This window comes from Anabrus simplex, chromosome 8 (genome assembly GCF_040414725.1).
Source record: "Anabrus simplex isolate iqAnaSimp1 chromosome 8, ASM4041472v1, whole genome shotgun sequence".
Lineage (NCBI taxonomy): Eukaryota > Metazoa > Arthropoda > Insecta > Orthoptera > Tettigoniidae > Anabrus > Anabrus simplex.
Window position 1 is genome coordinate 88,821,095 of NC_090272.1, and position 20,504 is coordinate 88,841,598.

Genomic DNA, 20,504 nt, shown 5'->3' on the forward strand with positions numbered 1-20,504 from the left:
AAATACGTGTTTCTTTATTTTTAACGGAGATTCTAAACACCAATTTTCAGGTCTGTAATATCTTCAGTTTCTGATATATAAGTAGCCTCATTTAAGGCATTCAACCAATTTTTAGCCCCTTTTCGCTCCTCCTATTGCGATTTTCCGAAAACAAAAAAATGCGTGTTCCTTTATTTTTAATGAAGGTTCTAAATACCAATTTTTACATCTGCAAACTTTAAAAGTTTGGAGATATAGATTCACTCATTTTAAAAATTCACCCCCTTTTCACCCTCCCATTAATTGGATTTTCCAAAAACAAAAAATTACGTGTTTCTTTATTTTTAAAAGAGATCAAAAGTACCAATTTTCAGGTCTGTAATATCTTCAGTTTCTGAGATATAGGTACCGGTATCCTGATTAAAGGCACTCAACCCATTTTTCCCCATTTTCACCCTTTTTCACCCCTCCTATTGGGAATTTCTGAAAACAAAAAAATACGTGTTTCCTTATTTTTAAAGAAGATTCTAAATACCAATTTTTACATCTGTAAACTTTCAAAGTTTTGAGATATAGAGCAACTCATTTTAAAATTTCACCCCCGTTTTCACCCCCTTAGCGACGGAATATCCAAAAATCCTCTCTTAGCGAGCACCTACGTCTTAATATGAATATATCCCCAAAATTTCATCTCTTTATGTCCAGTAGTTTTGGCTCGGCTATGATGAATCAGTCAGTCAGTCAGGACAAGTTATTTTATATATATAGATGAGGCCATTTCATCCCTGCCTTCCCAAGAGATTAGTGGGTGAAAAACAGTGGGAACATGGAAAAGATCTGGTGATGGTATTCCTTGATCTAGAGAAGGCATATGATAGTGCTAATAGAGAAAAGGTATGGGAAACCTTGGAAATAAAGGATGTGGGTGGAGGGAACTAGTGAAAGTATTGTATAAGAATTGTTTCAATTGTGTCCAGACTCCAGTGGGGAGAACAGATTGGTTTAGAAACCAAACTGGACTAAGATAGGGAAGTGTATTGTCTCCACTTATGTTTATAATGGTTATGGATGACATTCTGAAAGAAATAAAGGCAAGATATGGAAGGGGATATGAAAATATTGTTTGCAGATGACATAGTGATCTGGGGAGTCAATAATGCAGAAGTGAAAGCAACTAGAGGCTTTAAATGACAGTATTGAGAAATGATATGAAAATCAGTGTAGAGAAGAGCAAAACAGTGGTGATGACAAGAGGAGAAAGAGAAGAAAAAGGAACTGTTAGTATCAGGGGACAAAATTTTGAGGTTGTTGAATACTTCAATAATGAAAGATGCAAGGTTGAATAAGGAGATCAGCAGAAAGGTACAAGCGGGAAATATGTTCTACTAGAATATAAGGAACCTGGTGTGGAACATAGAAGTTCCTTTGAAATTAGACTGCAGGCTTTTGGCCTATTAACATATGCACCCAGAGACTTGGACTTTGACATCAAGAAATGAGAGTAAAATTCAGGCCAGTGAGATGAAGTTCCTGAAGAGTATGGTAGGGAAGACAATGAGAGACAGAGTAAGAAATGTTGAGGTCAGAAAAGAGATACAGATAGAAAACTGAGTGATAGGATGGAGATGAATAGATTGAGATGATTTGGACATGTTATGAGGATGGAGAAGGGAAGGATACCAAAACATGTGTTGGAGGCTATGATGGAAGGAAAAAGGGCATGAGGGAGGCCCAGTGCAAGACTCTGTCATGAACAGTATAAGAAAAAGAAGACTGGACTGAATACTGTTACTGAAGAGGAGTGGTGGAAGGAGGGGCAACATTGGAGAAGTGCCGTCAACACCCCGATCTGGCAGGAGCTGGACAATGGGCAATGAAAATGATAATTGGAGGAAAAACATTTGAGTTTGTAAAATCTACTTTTCCAGGTTATATGTGTCCGTGATACAATGCCCAACTTTCTGTAACTTTGTTATTGGATTGCATCCTTCATATTAAATATATATTGTGGTACATTTACTCAAATTTTTATTATTTAGATATTTAAACTAGTTACCTCAGTGAAGCATTTTTAGCCACAAATATGTTCATTATGTTCACTCTACTAAATGTGATTTCTTTGTAGTATATGTGGTCCTTGGTAGTTTATTCAGTAGGAAAAATCAATATGTAATGATTGATGATTCAGTTTGATGACTTTTTTCATGGCAGAAAATGCTGGGGATTTTTTTCTTTTACAGAAGATATGTTTCCCTAACTGCAAGTGTTATGCACCATGGAAGGTCTAAAGTTACTTAGCTTTCTTGATACAAACAAAAAAAATACATTCCATTAAATTGCCAGTAAATAGTGATAAATATTTGTGAATACTAGTATGTGCATTGTATCATGCAAGGCTGTGTTTATACTTACAAAATTCATTACAACAGGATGGCTATTCTTTATACAAGAAATTTGATGCAGTCATTAATTTTCTAATCTTTTTTTCTAGGTTCACCACTCATCCCATAATTGGATTGGATTATTTCCAAGAGGTTCTACAAACCTTCAGCAGTTTTTAATTTTTGAATGGACTGTTGTTTGTCCCAAAGATGTGTCATCAAATAGACAAAGTATGACTTTACTCTCCAAACACTTTACACCATATATCGAATTCAACAAGGAATATCAGTTATTATTTGTCAACAAAAAAATGCAGGTAATGTAAAAAAATTCCAGGTATTATTAACTTAATTTCTTTGCCATTGGGACCGATCTTGAGTCATATCACAAAGACACAATCATGGTCTCCATACTATATTCATTGTACGTAAAAGAATGAACAGGAGACTCCATAAAAGTAAAATATTATACATTTTGTAAAAGGATTGTTCAGATATGAAAGTTGACATTTAAGATATATCGTACGTATACTCTTAACTACCACCCTATACTTTATGATTGTTGAACTTTTTCAGTATCCTGTTACTAGAACATGGTTTCTGCCAGCATTATTTACCAACACACAACAAAAAGAACAATTGAATGGATGCATGCCAAAAATGGGCTAACCATCAAATTTGTGAAAATTGAGATAGAGCTGCTAACTACATTTACTGAAGTGGGCTACCATCAGGGAATTACCTGTAAAGAAATACAAGGCTTCAAAGCTCATGGGTTATCTAAGTCATCTTGACAGAATTGCAAAATTGGATTAACTGATTGTTACTAAAATTTTGCGTATGATGGCACCACAATACCAGCAGAATGGCAAACACTACGGAATTTGGTAGTCCATGGTACATGTCTGTTTTGGTACGATGTTAATCCAAAATGGAATCAGAAATGCTGATATTATTTTAATTTTAATAATGCATTGCCTAGAAGAGTATTCAATGCAGTAAATTAATGTAAATTTTGAAGTGTTATATGGACATTTATAGTTTCTTATTGGCCATATTAATGTCTGTTTACAAACCAACTCAAGATGGCTTCTGCTTTTGAAGGTGATGATAATTTACATGAATATAATCGGAGTTCTACCAGTGGAAGTTGCAGAAAACATAAAATAATGTGAGAAACTGGGAAAGGGCAAAGCAGAAAAGGAAAAGAGTTAGTGGTGTCCTCACATTATATACAAGGGTGAACCAAGGAAAAATAAAAGCTTGGATGGAGACTGTAAATATGCGTGAAAGTTGATGCTGTCCCCATTTTTTTCCATCAAGGTAATCAGCCCCAGACTAGTCAGTCGCTCCCAGGCATTCTCAGTTCGAACAATTCAAACTATGAAAATAACTTAAAATTACACCCTGGATTTGATGGGGAACATATCTCTAATATGAATGAGATGAGGTCAACTAGTAGCTATAAATGATGCAAGTTGAGGCATGACGTCAGTTTGAGGAAAACATGTTTATTAGAAATAAACAAGAATTATGAAAGTTATAGCAAAAAAAAATAATCAAATGAGACAAGAAAATACACGACTCAGAACTTTCTCGGTGGTTATAGAGTTCATCTTGAGGATCAAAAATACATTATTACAATTAATCAAGTGTATGCCAACATACATGCTTAATATTTAGCAAGAAAAACCCTGAACTTTTGCACTTTAACACTAACCTGCATGCATGCACCATGCTTCTGGCTGGTTTGTTATTTCTTTCCACTTTAGACAAGTATTTCCCCTTTCCTGCACACTTTACATTGCAGTAGGGGTCCCTAACCTTAAAAGAAAAACATGTTTTAATGTGCTTTGTGGTGAAAATAACTATTCTAACTGCACACATACAACTACGCTGAGTGGTAATACATCCTACCAAAATATACACCTCGATAACAAGTATCCACTTGGACACAAATCACCTGTGGATCGGAGCCACACGCAATAAAAATCACATAAATGGCAAAATGTACACAAATCAAAGAACAAAAACATGTTGTCATATTTTCTTGGCATCGCCAAGAAAAGCATGTCGCATTCAGGCAACTCTCAATCACACAGTCTCGATAGAAAATATTAATTAAAATACCTAAATTTTATACTTTGAACAATCACTTCCTATTCAACGTAAGTTCCTGAAGTAGATTACATGACACAAAACCAATTGTTTGGTGGACCTTACAACATCAAGCATAAATCAACGTCGATTCTTGAAATAAAATGCATGGCACAAAATTCAAGAAAATAAACAGAGTGGGCTTTGACCATCGCATAACTCAACATTGTCTCTGAAAAGATTCATCGTCATCATTGTTGACCAACTCCAGTTTCCCAGGTGTGGTATATGAGCCCCTTCCATTTTGTTCTGTCCATGAACCATTCTTTGTTCACAATCCACTCCCAATCCTGACCTCTCTCCTCTACATCCTTCTCCACTAAGTCTGTCCATTTTTCTCTAGGTCTGCCCACTGGTCTCTTTCATACTCCTTTCTTGCAGACCTGATGGCACTCATTCTTTTCACATGACCAAACCACTTCAGTCTTGCCTTTTGGATCTTCTGGAGTAAGGAGTCTTCTAGTCTTACGTCTTCTCTGACTTTTTCATTCCTGATTTTATCCCTCCTGGTCTTCTGGATCATTGTGCGTAGGAACTTCATTTCTGCTGCTTGCAGTTTCGAGTTGTCCTATCTTCACAACCAAGTATTTACTTATTTTCCACCTAGTCGATACAATGATTGCTTAAGGCAATTTAATGGTTAAAAGTGGTACATGTTTCGTATATTATCAACATCTTCAGCCACATAACACTGTTTAGATGAAAAATACATAAATTGACAAAGTAATGCTTTAGAGGAAGTGTCCTTAAAATCAACTGTCCTATCTTGTTAATGTAGCAGTTTCCAGGCTGTATGTGAGGATAGGGGTGTAGTATGATTTATACAGTGTCATCTTGGTTTTGAGTGGTACTTGTTTATCCCATATAGCTGTCTTACTTGTAGGTAAAAATGTACTGCTTTGCTGATTCGACTGTTTACTTCATATTTAGCTAAGTTATCCTTGGACATTATACTACCCAAGTACTTAAATTCTGTGACTCTGTCCAGCTTAGTGCTATTTAGCATGATTTCTGGCTGATTGTCACCCTTCTGTACCTTCAACGCCACCGTTTTACCCTTGCTGATGTTTAATCCATATCTCTCCAACTCCTGACTCCACCCCTGCAGTCTCTCTTCTACATCTTTCTCTGAGTTACCCCAAATTACATCATCATCTGCAAATGCAAGTACTTTTAAGTCTTGTTGCCCCTTTTCTTTTAGCTCCTTTAATATGGTATCCATTACAATGATAAATAATAGGGGGGACAAAGCACTACCTTGTTGTACTTCCCTGTTTGTCTCAAACCAGTCTGACAGTCCAGAACCGACTTGTACACAGCTTCTGGTTTTTTTCGTAAAGCACCTTAACTTTTGAAATTAGACTGTCTCGAACTTCAAGCTTTCTCAGGCACTCCCAAATAAGCTCCCTTGGTATGCTGTCATAGGCCTTTTCGATGTCAAGGAACAGTAGATATAAAGGCTTCTCTTTTTCCCAATGTTTTTCCATCAGCATCCTGATAGCAAATATAAGATCTGTCGTTGTTCTTCCAGGCCTAAAGCCATATTGTTCATCTTCTAAAAGTGGTTCTACAATTTTTTCCTACTGCCAGAGCTTTCCCGAAGATACATAAGGCCGGTGTTCCCATTTGACCAATCATTAATATATAGACCGAGTCCATTGTATAAAACATCGCAATTTATCCAAAGGTTCTTAAGGAATAATTACCAATTCTTATCTAAGAAGTTAATTAAAAACACATATGAATTAATAGACAAACTAAATAAGTTCAGCATGCAACCCGATTATTCACTTCACTCTTTTGATATTATAAACATGCACCCCAGCATCTAAATTTCCAAGTTAATTCCCATCATTGAAAATAACCTGAACAAAAATAGTCATTTGAGTAAATTAGAGATTCAAGACTTCATTATGTTACCTAAATGGGTCGTAAACAATAACTTTTTCACGTTCAGTGGCATCATCTACCAACAGAACGGTCTGGCAATGGGTTCACCTGCCTCAGGTATTCTTGCGGAAATTTACCTTGACTTCCTTGAGAACACTAAAATCAACAACAAATTCAATAATATCCTCTTCTGGGCCAGGTATGTTGATGATGTCCTAGTAATTGTAAATTAAAAATTAGAATCAGAAACAGATCAAAAGATCAACTTTCTAGATCTTACCATTATTAGACATCCAGATACTTTAACCTATAAAATTTATAGAAAACCCACCCAATCAGCAGTTACTATTTGTCAAGATTCAGCTCACCCCCAACCTCACAAAAGAGCAACATATAATAGCCTATTTCACCGAGCATTCAACATACCCATGACCAAGGAAGATCTTTCCATTGAATTGAATACTATTTGTGGTATAGCAAAATTCAACGGCTTCGGTAGCCACTTCATAGAAAGTATTATCAATAAACATAAATTTCGTCCCAAAACAACGCTTAAGAAAGAACTACCTAAATTTGAATCCTTTTCTACTTTCACTCTTAATAACGAAATTCATAAGATCACTAATATTTTCAAGAGAAAAGGTGTAAAAATAGCATTCAGAACCAATAATAGCAGTACACACATAACACGTCACGCATCAACAAGGTAAACAAGTATGCAAAATCAGGTGTTTACAGGCTTAAATGCAACTCCTGCACTAATATTTCTTATGTAGGGCAGACTGGTAGAAGCTTTAATATAAGATATTTGGAACACATCAATGCAGTCAAATATAATAAATTTTCAGCTATCGGCCAACATATGGTCGATTATAATCATAAATTCACGAACATTGAACTAGACATGGACATTCTTGAAATAGCTAACAAGGGCCTTCTGCTTAATATAATCGAGAATTTTTATATACATCTGGACCAGTACTTTAACGCTAACCTTAATGAAATTACGGAAAAGTCTAATATTTTATTTGATTTATTCATTACCTATTTCAGAAAAAACAAGTTAGCAGACCAAAAATCTTTATTTAATTCAATTAAAGCTCCTCCGCTAATACAAACACCAACATTTTCCCACCCGCCGGCCCCGCCTTAAGCCACTTCCTATTCCCCGCCCCTCCCTTCGCACGTCACTCACTGGATTGCTCCTCCCTTCACTAACTTCTTCCCCTCCTATTCCATGCCATTCTCATTCTCTTAGTTGCACTCCACCGGTAATCTTGTTCACATTGTGCGCAAGGTGAGTCTTCTGGGATGGTATTTTTCTGCCATGCTACATTTAGGAGTCTATATAGCCACTGGATTGCTGGGGTTCCTCCTGCTTTTAACATGTCTACACTTAACTCATCTATTCCTGCGGCTTTCCCTTTCTTCATACTTTTAAGGCTCTTCTCTATCTCCAGCCATGTGATTGGTGGTTCCATGTTTTTACTGGGCTCTTCACTATCTCCAGCCATGTGATTGGTGGCTCCATATTATTACTGGGCTCTTCACTTTTGCAGATTCTTTTCTGTTTTGAATTACATTTGATGCCTCTCCATTCAGGAGCTTGTCAAAGGTCTTGAATTCTCTTCTGATTCCATCTTCCTCTCGTACTACTGATCTACTGTCCTGCTCTATTACCTTGATGTCTTCTAGGTTATTTTGCTTGTTTTTAATTACTCTGTAAAGAAGTTTCTTGTTTCCTCTGCTGTCCTCTTCCACCTTTTCCACAAACTCATTCCATTTTTTCTCTTTCTCTTCTCTTACTATCTTCTTAGCTGTAAGTTTTTTTGCCCTGTAGAGTTCCTGTAGTTTAGTTATTTCTTGGCCACCTGGATCTTGTGAATCTCTTTGCTTTTTTTTTGTCTAGCATCTTTTTTGCCCAATTTCTCTCTTTTATAGCCAATCTGACTCTGTCATTCCACCATGGTGTCTCTTTTTCTTTCTTGGTCAATCCTGTTACTCCACACAGGTCTTTAGCTTCACCCATCAAAGTATCCTTAAAAATTTTCCATTCTTCTTCTACTGTATTCATTTCCCCTTTTGGTAAGTGTCTCTGTATCCTTATTTTATATTCTTCCTTCAGCTTGGCTTCTTCTAATTTCCAAGTCTTCACTGTACGTTCCTTTTCTTTTCTTCAGGGTTGTGTTAGCCACATGATTTAGGTCTGCAATCAATAATCTATGATCACTGTCCATACTCTCACTGGGGATAACTTTGACATTAGTTACATATTTCCCTCCTCCTTTGTTAGTGATGATATGTTTTCCATCCCAGCTTATCTTGTTGTCTTGTGGCTGTCTTGTTTTTCGAAGAAGGTATTTTTGATGATCAATCCCATTTCTTCTGCACAAATCAAGCAGTTGTTCGCCTTCTGTATTTCTGTTCCCAAACCCACGTGGTCCAAGTCTGTCTGTCCCAGCTTGTGCATTTAAGTCCCCAATGATAATAACATTTTCTTCATCAATTATATCTTCTAGATCTTGACAAAATTGTTCCTTCTCTTGAGCACTACATCCAACCTGTGGTGCATATACCTGCACTACCGTGTAATTTGTGGACTCCAGCTGCATAGATAATTTTTTTTTGCTAGTTGCTTTACGTCGCACCGACACAGATAGGTCTTATGGCAACAATGGGACAGGAAAGGGCTAGAAGTGGGAAGGAAGTGGCCGTGGCTTTAATTAAGGTACAGCCCCAGCATTTGCCTGGTGTGAAAATGGGAAACCACGGGAAACCTTCTTCAGCGCTGCCGATAGTGGGGTTCGAACCTACTATCTCCCAAATACTGGATTCTGGCCGCACTTAAGCGATTGCATAGATAATTTAATGATCCTAACATTCTTATAGGATACTTCAATAATGACATCTGTGCCTTTTGTTATCAGGAAAGCTACACTATTTCAGGCCTCTTCCTCGCGTCCAATCCATACTAATTTGTAGCCATCTCTGAGAATCTTGCTACCTGCCTTTCTCCATTTTGTTTCACTCATTCCCAATATGGATAGATTTTTCCTCTTCATCATATCGATAAGTTCTTCAGTTTTTCCAGTCAGGGTCAAAATATTCATAGTCCCAATTCTTACATTGTTCTTCAGACATATCTATCTTTCATCGGAACCATGTTGGCCGTCATACCTGCCAGATCTGCTCGAAGACTTTGTCAATTTCGGTATTATTTTTTATCTCCATCCAAGGCTCGTTTGATTGTTGAAAGCAATTCGAAGACGCTACCACTGGCTTGCTAGGCCTACCATGGATCTTCATGTTGATACTTTGTTATGCACTAGATGGTCAGTGCCTGACACGCATTTCCTCATGTCAGCTAAAGTCTATGGTTTACCCGCCAATACTCGGGAGGCTGATTGCAGTGGTTGCCCACTGGGCGATGGGTTCGCCACATCCCTACGCCTCTGAAACCGATTACATGACACAAATAATCCTCAGCACAGTCACATCATAAATGACTAATCAAACTCTAAGCATTGCACTGTAAAAGCCTCATCTACATCATCAACTGTAACGGCATGGACAAATTACCAATAAAATTAACAAAATAGGCCGCTATACAAAACTCTCCTTGGTAGAAACACAAATTGTCCTCGCCTACCACACAACCGAATGACTCAAAAGTGGAGATTCGGTCTCCCAAAATTGCAGCAAATACCAAAAATATCCGGGGTCCAACCTTTAACACAAGCTGCTCACAAGTCTACCCAAGGCAAGTTACTCAAACGTGAAAATGCAGGCCTTTAGGAATGAGGATCGCATCCCTTTACTCATCATCACACAATAAGTCACATGTCCTAAAGTGACCAAATCTGATACAAATATAAATGACGTCTTACTTTCGCTCTCAAGAAAACAATAATGCTCTGGTCACATACAAGAGGACTTGCGCTCGTTAAATTAGACTTTAAATAAAATGACCAACTCTGCTATAATACAATAACTAGAAAACTGAGAAATTACACCATCGACATAATTCGTATTTAAAAATCTGAAAGTTACTGAAATATCTTACACGTTCAACTCGAGAAAATCGCATCAGTAATTGTAATAGCCTAATAATGATAATAATAATAATAATAATAATAATAATAATAATAACCTGGATTCAAGAAGTCAAGAAAGACCTGGAAAGGAACAACATACGAGAAGAAGAATTATTGGAAAGAAAGATTTTTAGGAAGAAAGTCTTACAAATGGAAGGATTCCAAGGGAGGAAGGAAAAGAAAACAGGCACAAAGTGGACTGAAGACAGGAAAAAGAAACACAGTGAAACAATGAAGGAATACTGGAAGAAAAGGAAAGAACAACTAAGGAGGAACAATTGAAATTGTAACGTGGTCCTTAGAAGGCCGGAACGCAAGAAGAAGAATAACAAGATTTAAAGAAATTTGATTCTAATATTCGGAACTTGAAATATGAAACTGCGATCAAGGAAATTATGAACCAATCACAAATTTACACCCATAATGACAACAGGTTCTTGACGCCACCAAGTACACTCATATTTACATTCAAATAATCATGAAGATGACACTAACAGGTCGTGGATCCAAGCTCCACCAACACACACATTCTCATCCGTACTTCATGCAATAAATCATAACAACATGATGGCATGTTCTTGCACACTTTGAAATCCCATTATCTAATTAATCTAGTCTTTCCTGAATTTAATTTAAATCCCTTTTACATTTACATTTAAGCTCCGAGATGTTCACTGCATCTCAAACGTCAAAGAAAAACAAATTATGAAATATGGCTGAAAGCAAGAATCTGACTTATAAAAACAGTGACACTAACCACTGAGCTGTAAAATCACAATGAAAGGAAAAGGCAAGCTGTGACCTCATGCAATCGGTCCACATGTACTTCACAGTTATTTACATTTTAATATACAAGCTTCCGTACAGTTTACTGAGATAGGACGTAGTCCTCCCAAACAACAGCTAAAACTACTGAAATTACATAATAAACCCTTACCTATTTCCTTTGCTACATTAAAACACGTGCACAAGTACATTATGACATTGCAGATCTAATACTCATCTTTAGTCGATTCCACTGCCTGCCTTCGGTCAGCCGCCTCCCATTCCTTTTTAGCCAGCCATCCTCACTGTGATGTCTTCAAACTGAAACTTGTGCAGTCCGTGGATCTCCATCCTGGTGTAGAAATCACGTTCTCGATGTCTTACTGCTTCCGCTGGCTCGGTATTTGACTACAACATTCCATTCATTCGTGGTATTACAACTGGGTCAATGCAACCTGCCACATACTATTACAAGACTCAGTTGCAGTTTTTCCTGTGACTGTGAAAACCAGTTCTCATTCAGCCGCGTGGCAACTCACTGTTTATCTAACACCGTAACTATGTCAATTTTCCCTCTCACTCTGCACTTCACCCTATTATGTCATGACTCGACACATGGTCACAGTACACAAGCTGGACTAGAAACTGTGCTGTTTAGCAGGCGTTCGTGTCCTAGGAAAATCTATTTCACTCCATCTAGGTATAAACTTGAAATAGGCCGGCAACCATACAAGTAAATGTTCACATCGAATTGTTCTTTCCACCTAAATTTTGCAGGCACTAAAATGTTGAATTTATCAAGTTCACTTCCACCCAGTAATGATAGAGTTGTTATCTTGGCATTGTTCTTACAGACCCCCATGCGCACAAAATATTCTTAGTTTGCTTCTAATTATGAATAACTGCATAAAATCTGAGCATATTGAGCTAGTATTAGAATGTCCCAACACACGACCAAGACTTATAATACCTGACTTCTCCAACTCCGCACATGTGGTAAGTAGACACTTCTTCTCATGACTTGACTACTTCAAAGACTCCTGCCCAATAGACAGCTAACCCATGCGCTGGTCACTTTTATTAATTCACCACCACAGACGATGCCCTATGCTCGTTCAGGGCACATCTCTCGTTTTAACCAATGCATTGCCAATATTGAAATGATGCTTCCTTTTCATTGGTTCAAATCATCGCGTCACCTACGCTTACTTTAAACTCATCTCATATGACTTCTAGTCTCATGTTGGGCTTCCGAAATGTGGTCCGTTGGTCTCTGCAATTGTCTTCTGTCATTCCCTTGTTCTAAAGCATGCACGTGAAGGTCGTGCAGTGCCAGGTAACCCCTTTCTTCCTTAATTTAGCTTGCAGACAATAGACCCCCAGCACCAAACTTCCTATCGAATTGTGAAACATATGCCCTGGTCACTCCAAGTTACCAAGACATAATAAAACGAATGTTAATTGTATTCTCAATAAATGATAGTACAGCAGTAAAATGAGCACTTTAATAAGGGCTCAATACTATCGCTAAAAAATGGTAAAAGCATTTTGTGTTTTCACGTTCTGGCCCAGTATTTTGTGTTCCATTCACTTCCGTAACTGAGTGTGTTTACTCACATTCCACGAGAGGAATGAGGAGCTGCAACGTCTTCAGTGGGCTGGATTATGATTAAGTGGCTGCATCTGAAACCCTCATCCATTGTGATTATCACTAAAACTGTTAAAGTTGTATGTCGTGTTAAAAATAAAGCTACTTCTTTCAATGAAAACAAAATATATTAATTTTATCCTCCAAAATTTTTTCCATCAGTGAGAAAGTCTCTTTTCCTCCAATGTAGGAAAATGATTGTTAACCCATTTTTACGTGCATCCATTCAATTAGAAATGGAAACTACCCCAACCTCCTACAGTACCTTGCTTCAGAATTCCCTCCCCTCCTGGCTGCACATTGCCCTCTATGAGAACCCTTCAACCTCGATCCGAAGTCTTCCTAGTCATTCTCACCCGAGAATTCCGATTCTCACTAAAAATCTTTCCTACCCTTCAGTGATCACTATAAAGAAATAGCTGAAATCCATCCAATTGGGAATGATGAAAGAAATGAAATGGTGCATGGCTTTTAGTGCTGGGAGTGTCGAAAGACATGTTTGGCTCGCCGGGTGCAGGTATTTTTTATTTGATGCCCGTAGGCAACCTGCACGTTAAGATGAGAATGAAATGATGATGAGGACAACACATACACCCAGCCCCCCTGCCAGCGAAATTAACCAATGATGGTTAAAATTCCCAACCCTACCAAAGGCCAGCACGCTAACCATTTAGCCATAGAGCCGGACATTGGAAATTATGTCATCAGCATAACTGGAGAAGCAGCCACCCAGAAACTTGTAAACACTATTGGTTTATCTCAACTAGGATCTTCCATCCCTTTTAAATCCCTGTACTGACCCACCCACAAGACTCCACCTCCATGACATAGCCCCTTCAATTGCGTAGTTGGGTCGACCGAGATATTCCAAAAGAGACAACTATCTTCATGCTCAACTCTGAAGGAATCCTTGTGCAGAAGGCGTTCTGTATCAGCGACTCATCTGGGTCAACCTTCATGGTACAGATACTGCTCCCCATGCTGGAAGATGTAACATCTTCAGGCAGCACTATTGTGTTGAGCCCTCCTGTGCCCCACGACCTCAGTCCCTTTGCTGCAAGCAGTGTCTGAGCTGTAATGAGCACAGTACTGCTCAACACAGGGCTGAGAAACTGATCTGTGGTCATTGCAGGCAGGCATAACCAACTCCTTGATGCCAAATTACTGAAATCCTACCTAAGTGCCATGGTTGTGACCAGTCCCATCCCACCTATTTACCTTTATGCAAAGCCACACCTTCCCCTCTCAAAAACTGACTAAACCTTGTTGCTCCTATCATGACTATTGACAACCTCAGCCAACTTGATCTTCCCTCCCTCACCCAGCAGTCAGGTCATGGTTAGATTTATAACTGTCTCCTTTTTCTTTTCTCCTATTTATTTTATGTTGCACCAACACAGCTAAGTCTTATGGCAACAATGAGGGAGGAAAGGACTTAGACTGGGAAGGAAGTGACCCTGGTCTTAATTAACGCTCAACTGATATCGCATCATTTTGTAATGTAACTGGTATCAGTCTGCCTCTGTGGTGTAGTGGTTAGTGTAATTAGCTGCCACACCTGGAGGTCCGGGTCAATTCCCGGCTCTGCCATGAAATTTGAAAAGTGGTACGAGGGCTGAAACGGGGTTCACTCAGTCTCGGGAGGTCAGCTGAGTAGAGGTGGGTTCGATTCCCACCTCAGCCATTCTCAAAGTGTTTTTCCATGGTTTCCCCACTTCTCCTCCAGGCAAATGCTGGGATGGTACCTAACTTACAGCCACGGCCGCTTCCTTCCCTCTTCCTTGTCTATCCCTTCCAGTCTTCCCATCCCCCCAAAGGCCCCTATTCAGCATAGCAGGTGAGGCCACCTGGGCAAGGTACTGGTCATCCTCCCCAGTTGTATCCCCCGACCCAAAGTCTGAAGCTCCAGGACACTGCCCTTGAGGTTGTAGAGGTGGGATCCCTCGCTGAGTCCAAGGGAAAAACCGACCCTGGAGGGTAAACAGATAATGAAGGATAAGAAGAAGAACTGGTATCATGGTGTCTGTCGATGACTCCAGAAGAAGTAACATTTAATAGTAAAATTATACAATATTTTCTTACTTTTTGTTGTTTATTAAACTTAATAGTTGAATCATGTTTTCAAACAAGTCTCAGCTAAACTTAGGAGAAAAATTACAAATCCAGAGGAACAAAAATACTAAAATGAAGCACCAAAAAAAGTGGACATTCCCATTTTTCTCAAAAATGTAGAAACAAAACTTTTAATGATTACTTTTCTCCTATGTCAATCATTAAGAACTTAGAATTGGAAAAGAATCAAAGTTACTGGAACACTCAAAGTATTAATTCTTTTTTTTTGTCTAAAATTAATAATTTTTTGGTCATTTTCACCTGTTTCTGTGTCCTCCCATCCATCACCTGCTTCCTGTTCTGAATCCATTTCTTCATCACTTTCTATCTCATAATCTGGATCACTATCACTGTCGTTTAACATTTCATTTCTTCTAAACCAGTTTCGAAGTTTGGTTGATTTCTTCTCAGAACTTGTTGAGAATATCCAGTTTGTGTTTTCACATTATCAATTTGTTCTGGGATTTGATCTCACTATCTCCTGAATGTAAGCTCACAATAACTATCTTCTTAATGAACATCTACCTGTACCACCGTCCCTTCCTACTCACCCACCTCCTAGCTGCAGGTGTTAAAGCTCCATTTTCAGCCTTAGCCATTGACATTTCTCTCCCTACCCATACATACCACTCCCTCTCCTTCCTTGAATCAATCACCCCTACGGTCTAGTTTGATTCCCAAACCCTGTGCCTCACCACAATTTAAACTTAATTATCGCACCCATACCCAAAGACTTCCTGGCCTACTTCCACAGCACCTTCCCTCTTCCTTCTCCTGACAGATCTCAACCTCCACAACTGAACCCAAAAGGTAATCCAAATCCTTCGCACCTTCCTAAGCCATACAAACTCCTCCCTTGTCCCACTCCACTTTCTCCTTCCTAACCTTAGAAATTCTCCGAATTCCCATTCACTCTGCCTGGCCTGTCCATCCTCCACCCATCCAAAGACCCAACTTCTCCCAAGTTAATTGACTGCCTACTGAAACCATATAATCACCTCCCTAACCTAATCTCCTTTCTCCACAGACTTCCCATCAACCACAACATTGCAGAATTCCTCCAGATCGTCATCCGATCAAGCCCACATCTGCACTACCTCCTAAAACCTGTCCAAATCCAGACTTCTTCCCCAGTTCCTTCAACTCCAATGACTTTTACAGTTATACCTACAAAAATATCTCCAGACTCACAACAGGTATTGCTTGTGACTTCACAGATGAACAAGACAGACTGAACAAAATTATCTGAAGGCCCACAAATGACAATCATGGACATCCATTTGCACTATTCTCAACTGCCTTCATGCCACTCCTACCTATTTCTGGCAACGACTCTCTTCACTACTTGGACAACATAGCTCACCTAAGTACCTCATAATCCACCAATGCAGACCTCCAAGCAATATCACGGAAAAGCTTGAGATATTCAAAGTACTCTAACACAGAACTCTACAACACAATATGAACTACACCTCCTATAACATCCTCACAGTACACATGCTAGACACCTCCATTACAGACATAGACATTACTGACGACCTACACAGGACATGCGATACCACCCCTGGACCAGATAAAATCCATTATAGGCACCTGAAAAAAGACCCACCCACCCTACCAACCATCCTAGCTCAGTTCTTAATCTTTATCCTCATCACCAGATTCTACTCCTCCCTCTGGAAAAAGACCACCGTGCTCCTATTCCCCAAACCAGGAAAGAATCGCACCAACCTTGATTCTGCCTCGCCCAGTTTCCATCATTGCCACAATCCTAGATTTAAAAAAAATCCTTGTCCACTGCCTGTATCCCTACCTGCAGCCCACTAAGACAGAGAGTCTGATAAATAGTTGAAGAGTGCCCTTTGAACTCTTGTGCTGGAAACTTGAGATTTCTTGGACACTACACGAGTGGGTATAGACTATACAAATAAGTTATTTGTACATTTGTAGACATTTTTTTATAGTTCATATTATCTTTTATTTTATGTAATAATCATAAATGCATATGATGTATAATGCCATATCCGTCATAATTATAATACTGAATCACCTTGTTTGTAAATGTTGTCTGTAAAAAGACATATGAGTCATCTAGAACAAGCCATGTTACAGGTTGTGGGAGGCAGTACATTCTTCCGCTTTTTACCTGATGAAGAATCAAACATCTCAGAATCAGAAGATAACCTTCTTTCAGAAGAGGAACATAGAATATTACAGGTATCTTTAGGAAACAAGTTATAAAACCCAATAAACTTGCATGCCAAATATAGCCCATAATAGGCCTTGGCCTACCAAGACATCTACTGCCCATCCAGGGAGCCTGCAGATGTTGGAGTGTTGCCTGATTTGCCTGACAGCATCCTGTCATATTGCTTTCTTGACTGAAACTGCTGCCTCTCTTATCGGGTAACTCCTCAGTTGACTCCATGAAGCTGAGTGAAACCTGTTTCAACCCTCAGTCCAGGATTTAAATTCTTGAACCAGCTGGAAATTGAGCCCAAGGCCTCCTGGTAAAAGACTAGTATGCTACCGCTTCACCACGGAGCTGGCATTTAAATTATATTCTGCTCAAAATAATCTGCTGACCCCACAGTCTATGGCTAACCAGCCAGCCTTTTACCGGGGAGAATAGGGTCCGATTGCCTGGCCAGGTTCAGGCATTTTCTTCCTGGATCTGAGGGTCGGTTCAAGGTTCACTCAGTCTATGTAAAAACTGAAGAACTATATGAAGGTTAGATAGTGACCCCAGTTTAGTAAGCCAAGAATAACAGCCGAGAGGATATGTCACACTGACCACTTGTCATGTCATAAATTGCAGGCCTCTGGGCTGAGCATTGGTCACTTAATAGGCCTAGGCCTATTAGTGCTGTGGTACCATGAGGTTTCTTTTTATTTCATTGATTGATTAAATACAAAATTTTTCAATGTTTAACCAACGTTAAAGTTTTTATCTCTGTGGAAGGTTACTGTTGTTTGTGTGTTATTCTTTCATCACACTTGAGAATGTCTGCTACACACCAACGTGCAAATATCAAATTTTGTGTTTTGTTTCACAAATCTCCTTCAGAGACATTAACACTTCACTACCAGCTCCTCAGCGGGTGATTTAAACCTTCAGCCCAGCCTTTTTAAATCCCCTCATCTCTGTGGTGCACTGTTTTACATTAATGTTACTGTACGAAAACAGTCGTAGGTACAGTATTGAAAATTTCAACATACCTTGAGGAGTGCTTGAGGCTGTGGTACCGGGTTTGATATTTTCCTGGATGGAGAGACACTCCACACTATCCACAGACCCACCTGATTTCGTGCTGGATGTTGCATTTCACACACACTCTACACTGTCTGGTTGAGAAATTGATTTGATGCCTGGGAATTTATGAAGTACAGGCTCTTTTTATTTTCCCATCAAGTCGAAATGGTGGATCAGTAGCCGGAATTTGCTTAGGGGGCTGCACCGGTGGACCACACACAGATATCCATGAGCCTACTGAAAATTGAGATGGGACCGGCAACACAGAAATATTCGCGAGCTTCTGAGGGTTCTACATGTTCACTATCTTTTAAGAAGTTTCTGCATATAGTCCGCATGGAGTCGGCTGTATTCACTCCATGCATAAACTGATTATAATCAGTAATACTTACAGGTTTCTATTTTATTTTCCCAAACCTGTTCAGAACTTCAGCTATTTCTGCAGAATGTACTGTTGAAACCATGGTAATTACTTTTTTGTCCTTTCATGAACATGGTAGTACTTCATTGTCTCTATCCAAAGTCATTTCCCCTGTTTTCAACAACTTCTGTTTTTCACTGAATTTCTTAGAAAGTCCCCTATTCTGCCTTATTGTCCCACATACAGCTGTTTCTTTTTCATGCAGTTCCTTAGCTAAGCCTACACTATTGTTAAAATTGTCAAATATAGTGTCTCGGATGTTCATGCCACTTGCATCATATATCTTCAACTTACATATGCACCCTGCAGCGGATTCACACACCATCCTTACCAAATTCCATACTTGGTTATTTTTCCTGTATTATAAATTCGGAAACGCAAGCGGCTCCTCCTTGCTAACATTCTATCATCAAGGGCGATTTTCCGATCCGGAGTACACACAACTGAAAGCTGATCGATGAGCCTTTTGAGAATCGGCCTAATTTTATATAGCCTATCAGGATTTCCCTCATAATGACTGCTGTCGCTAAAGTGCAAGAACGACTAAGTTTCCAAAAAAATTGGCGACCCAAAAATAGTGTCCTCGTTCCAGTACATTTTCAGATCTGGTTTTTGAATCATTAAAAATTATTAGTTAAAACTTTTTCTTCTCATTTACATCGACTGGTTTCTACGTCTGAAAAATATAATATTTAGTGAATGGACGCGGTGCTGCACTAATAACTTGTTCTTCGTAAAGATTTGTCTGATGGCATATATATTCAAGGAAATAGTCATTTACAAATACATTGATGAAAGACATAATTTTGTTGCTATTTTCGATGTCAGCATTTAATCCTATCTGGCCTGTGAAGTTGATTGCTAGCGAGCAATAAGATGGATGCATATCGGTTATTTGAATTTGCTGAATTTCACTTTGTCCAGAATCTGGTATATCATCATCGGAACTGCTATTGCTATCATTGAAATGTGGGATAAGCTCATCACCAGAATCGTTGTTCACTAGTATGTCTTCAATTTTCTTACTTCGAATACTGCTTTTGTAACTCGTCATCTTATCGCGACGCAATAACTCACTCCACTACGCACCCTCACAAGACTATCATGACTGGCTTAGGTCTGTGTTTACTCAAAGAAAAAAGATAGAAAGCATTGGAATGTACCCTCTGTTCAGGTAGTCAGGGTGAGGGACTGTTCGTTTATATGCCATCTATGGTTTTCAACACGAACTACAACTTCATACAAATTTAGCGCTAAATTCGAAATGACGTTTACATCATGCAACCTTAAACGTCTTTTAACTCAGATACGGTCCAGCACATAGGCAGTTCTTAAATGCCTTAAGGCGTCTACGGGAGTGAATGTAGAAGCTTTATAGAGAAGCAGCAATGAAAAAGGAAAAAAAATCACTGTAGTCATTTCATTCCCACGCTTGTCATATAAAGAGTGGGTGGGCCGGGTCATCAACTATACTATGTAGCTCTTAGGCCATGGCAAATGAATGTGAGTAATGTAAAGCAGATGTGAAGGGGGATGTATGTCTAGTACATACATGGAAAGGAAGGGATATGAATGATTGGCGCAGAGGCATCGCGACAACAGGCCGGACCCCAAGGAGAAGCCCGCAAATACCCCGTTTATTGATGAGAAAGGAAAATGCAGGTTAATGCTTGGCATAAATAAGTTTTTGTAACGTCCATGCAAGTATCAATGACAATCCCTGCAGTGGTGAAGCTTACATATGCATCCTGCAGGGGATTCACACACCATCCTTACCAAAATCCCATACTTAGTTATTTTTCCT

General features: G+C 39.0%; 1 protein-coding gene across 1 annotated transcript in view; it reads left to right on the forward strand.

Annotated features, from left to right (window-relative positions):
* The window catches only part of LOC136878820 (uncharacterized), a 108,858-nt gene that overhangs the window by 15,012 nt on the left and 73,342 nt on the right, over positions 1 to 20,504 (forward strand). The window contains exons 2-3 of the mRNA XM_067152322.2: positions 2,471 to 2,677; positions 17,139 to 17,243. Of these exons, the coding sequence (XP_067008423.2) occupies positions 2,471 to 2,677; positions 17,139 to 17,243 (312 nt within the window). The remainder of the gene's footprint in view (positions 1 to 2,470; positions 2,678 to 17,138; positions 17,244 to 20,504) is intronic.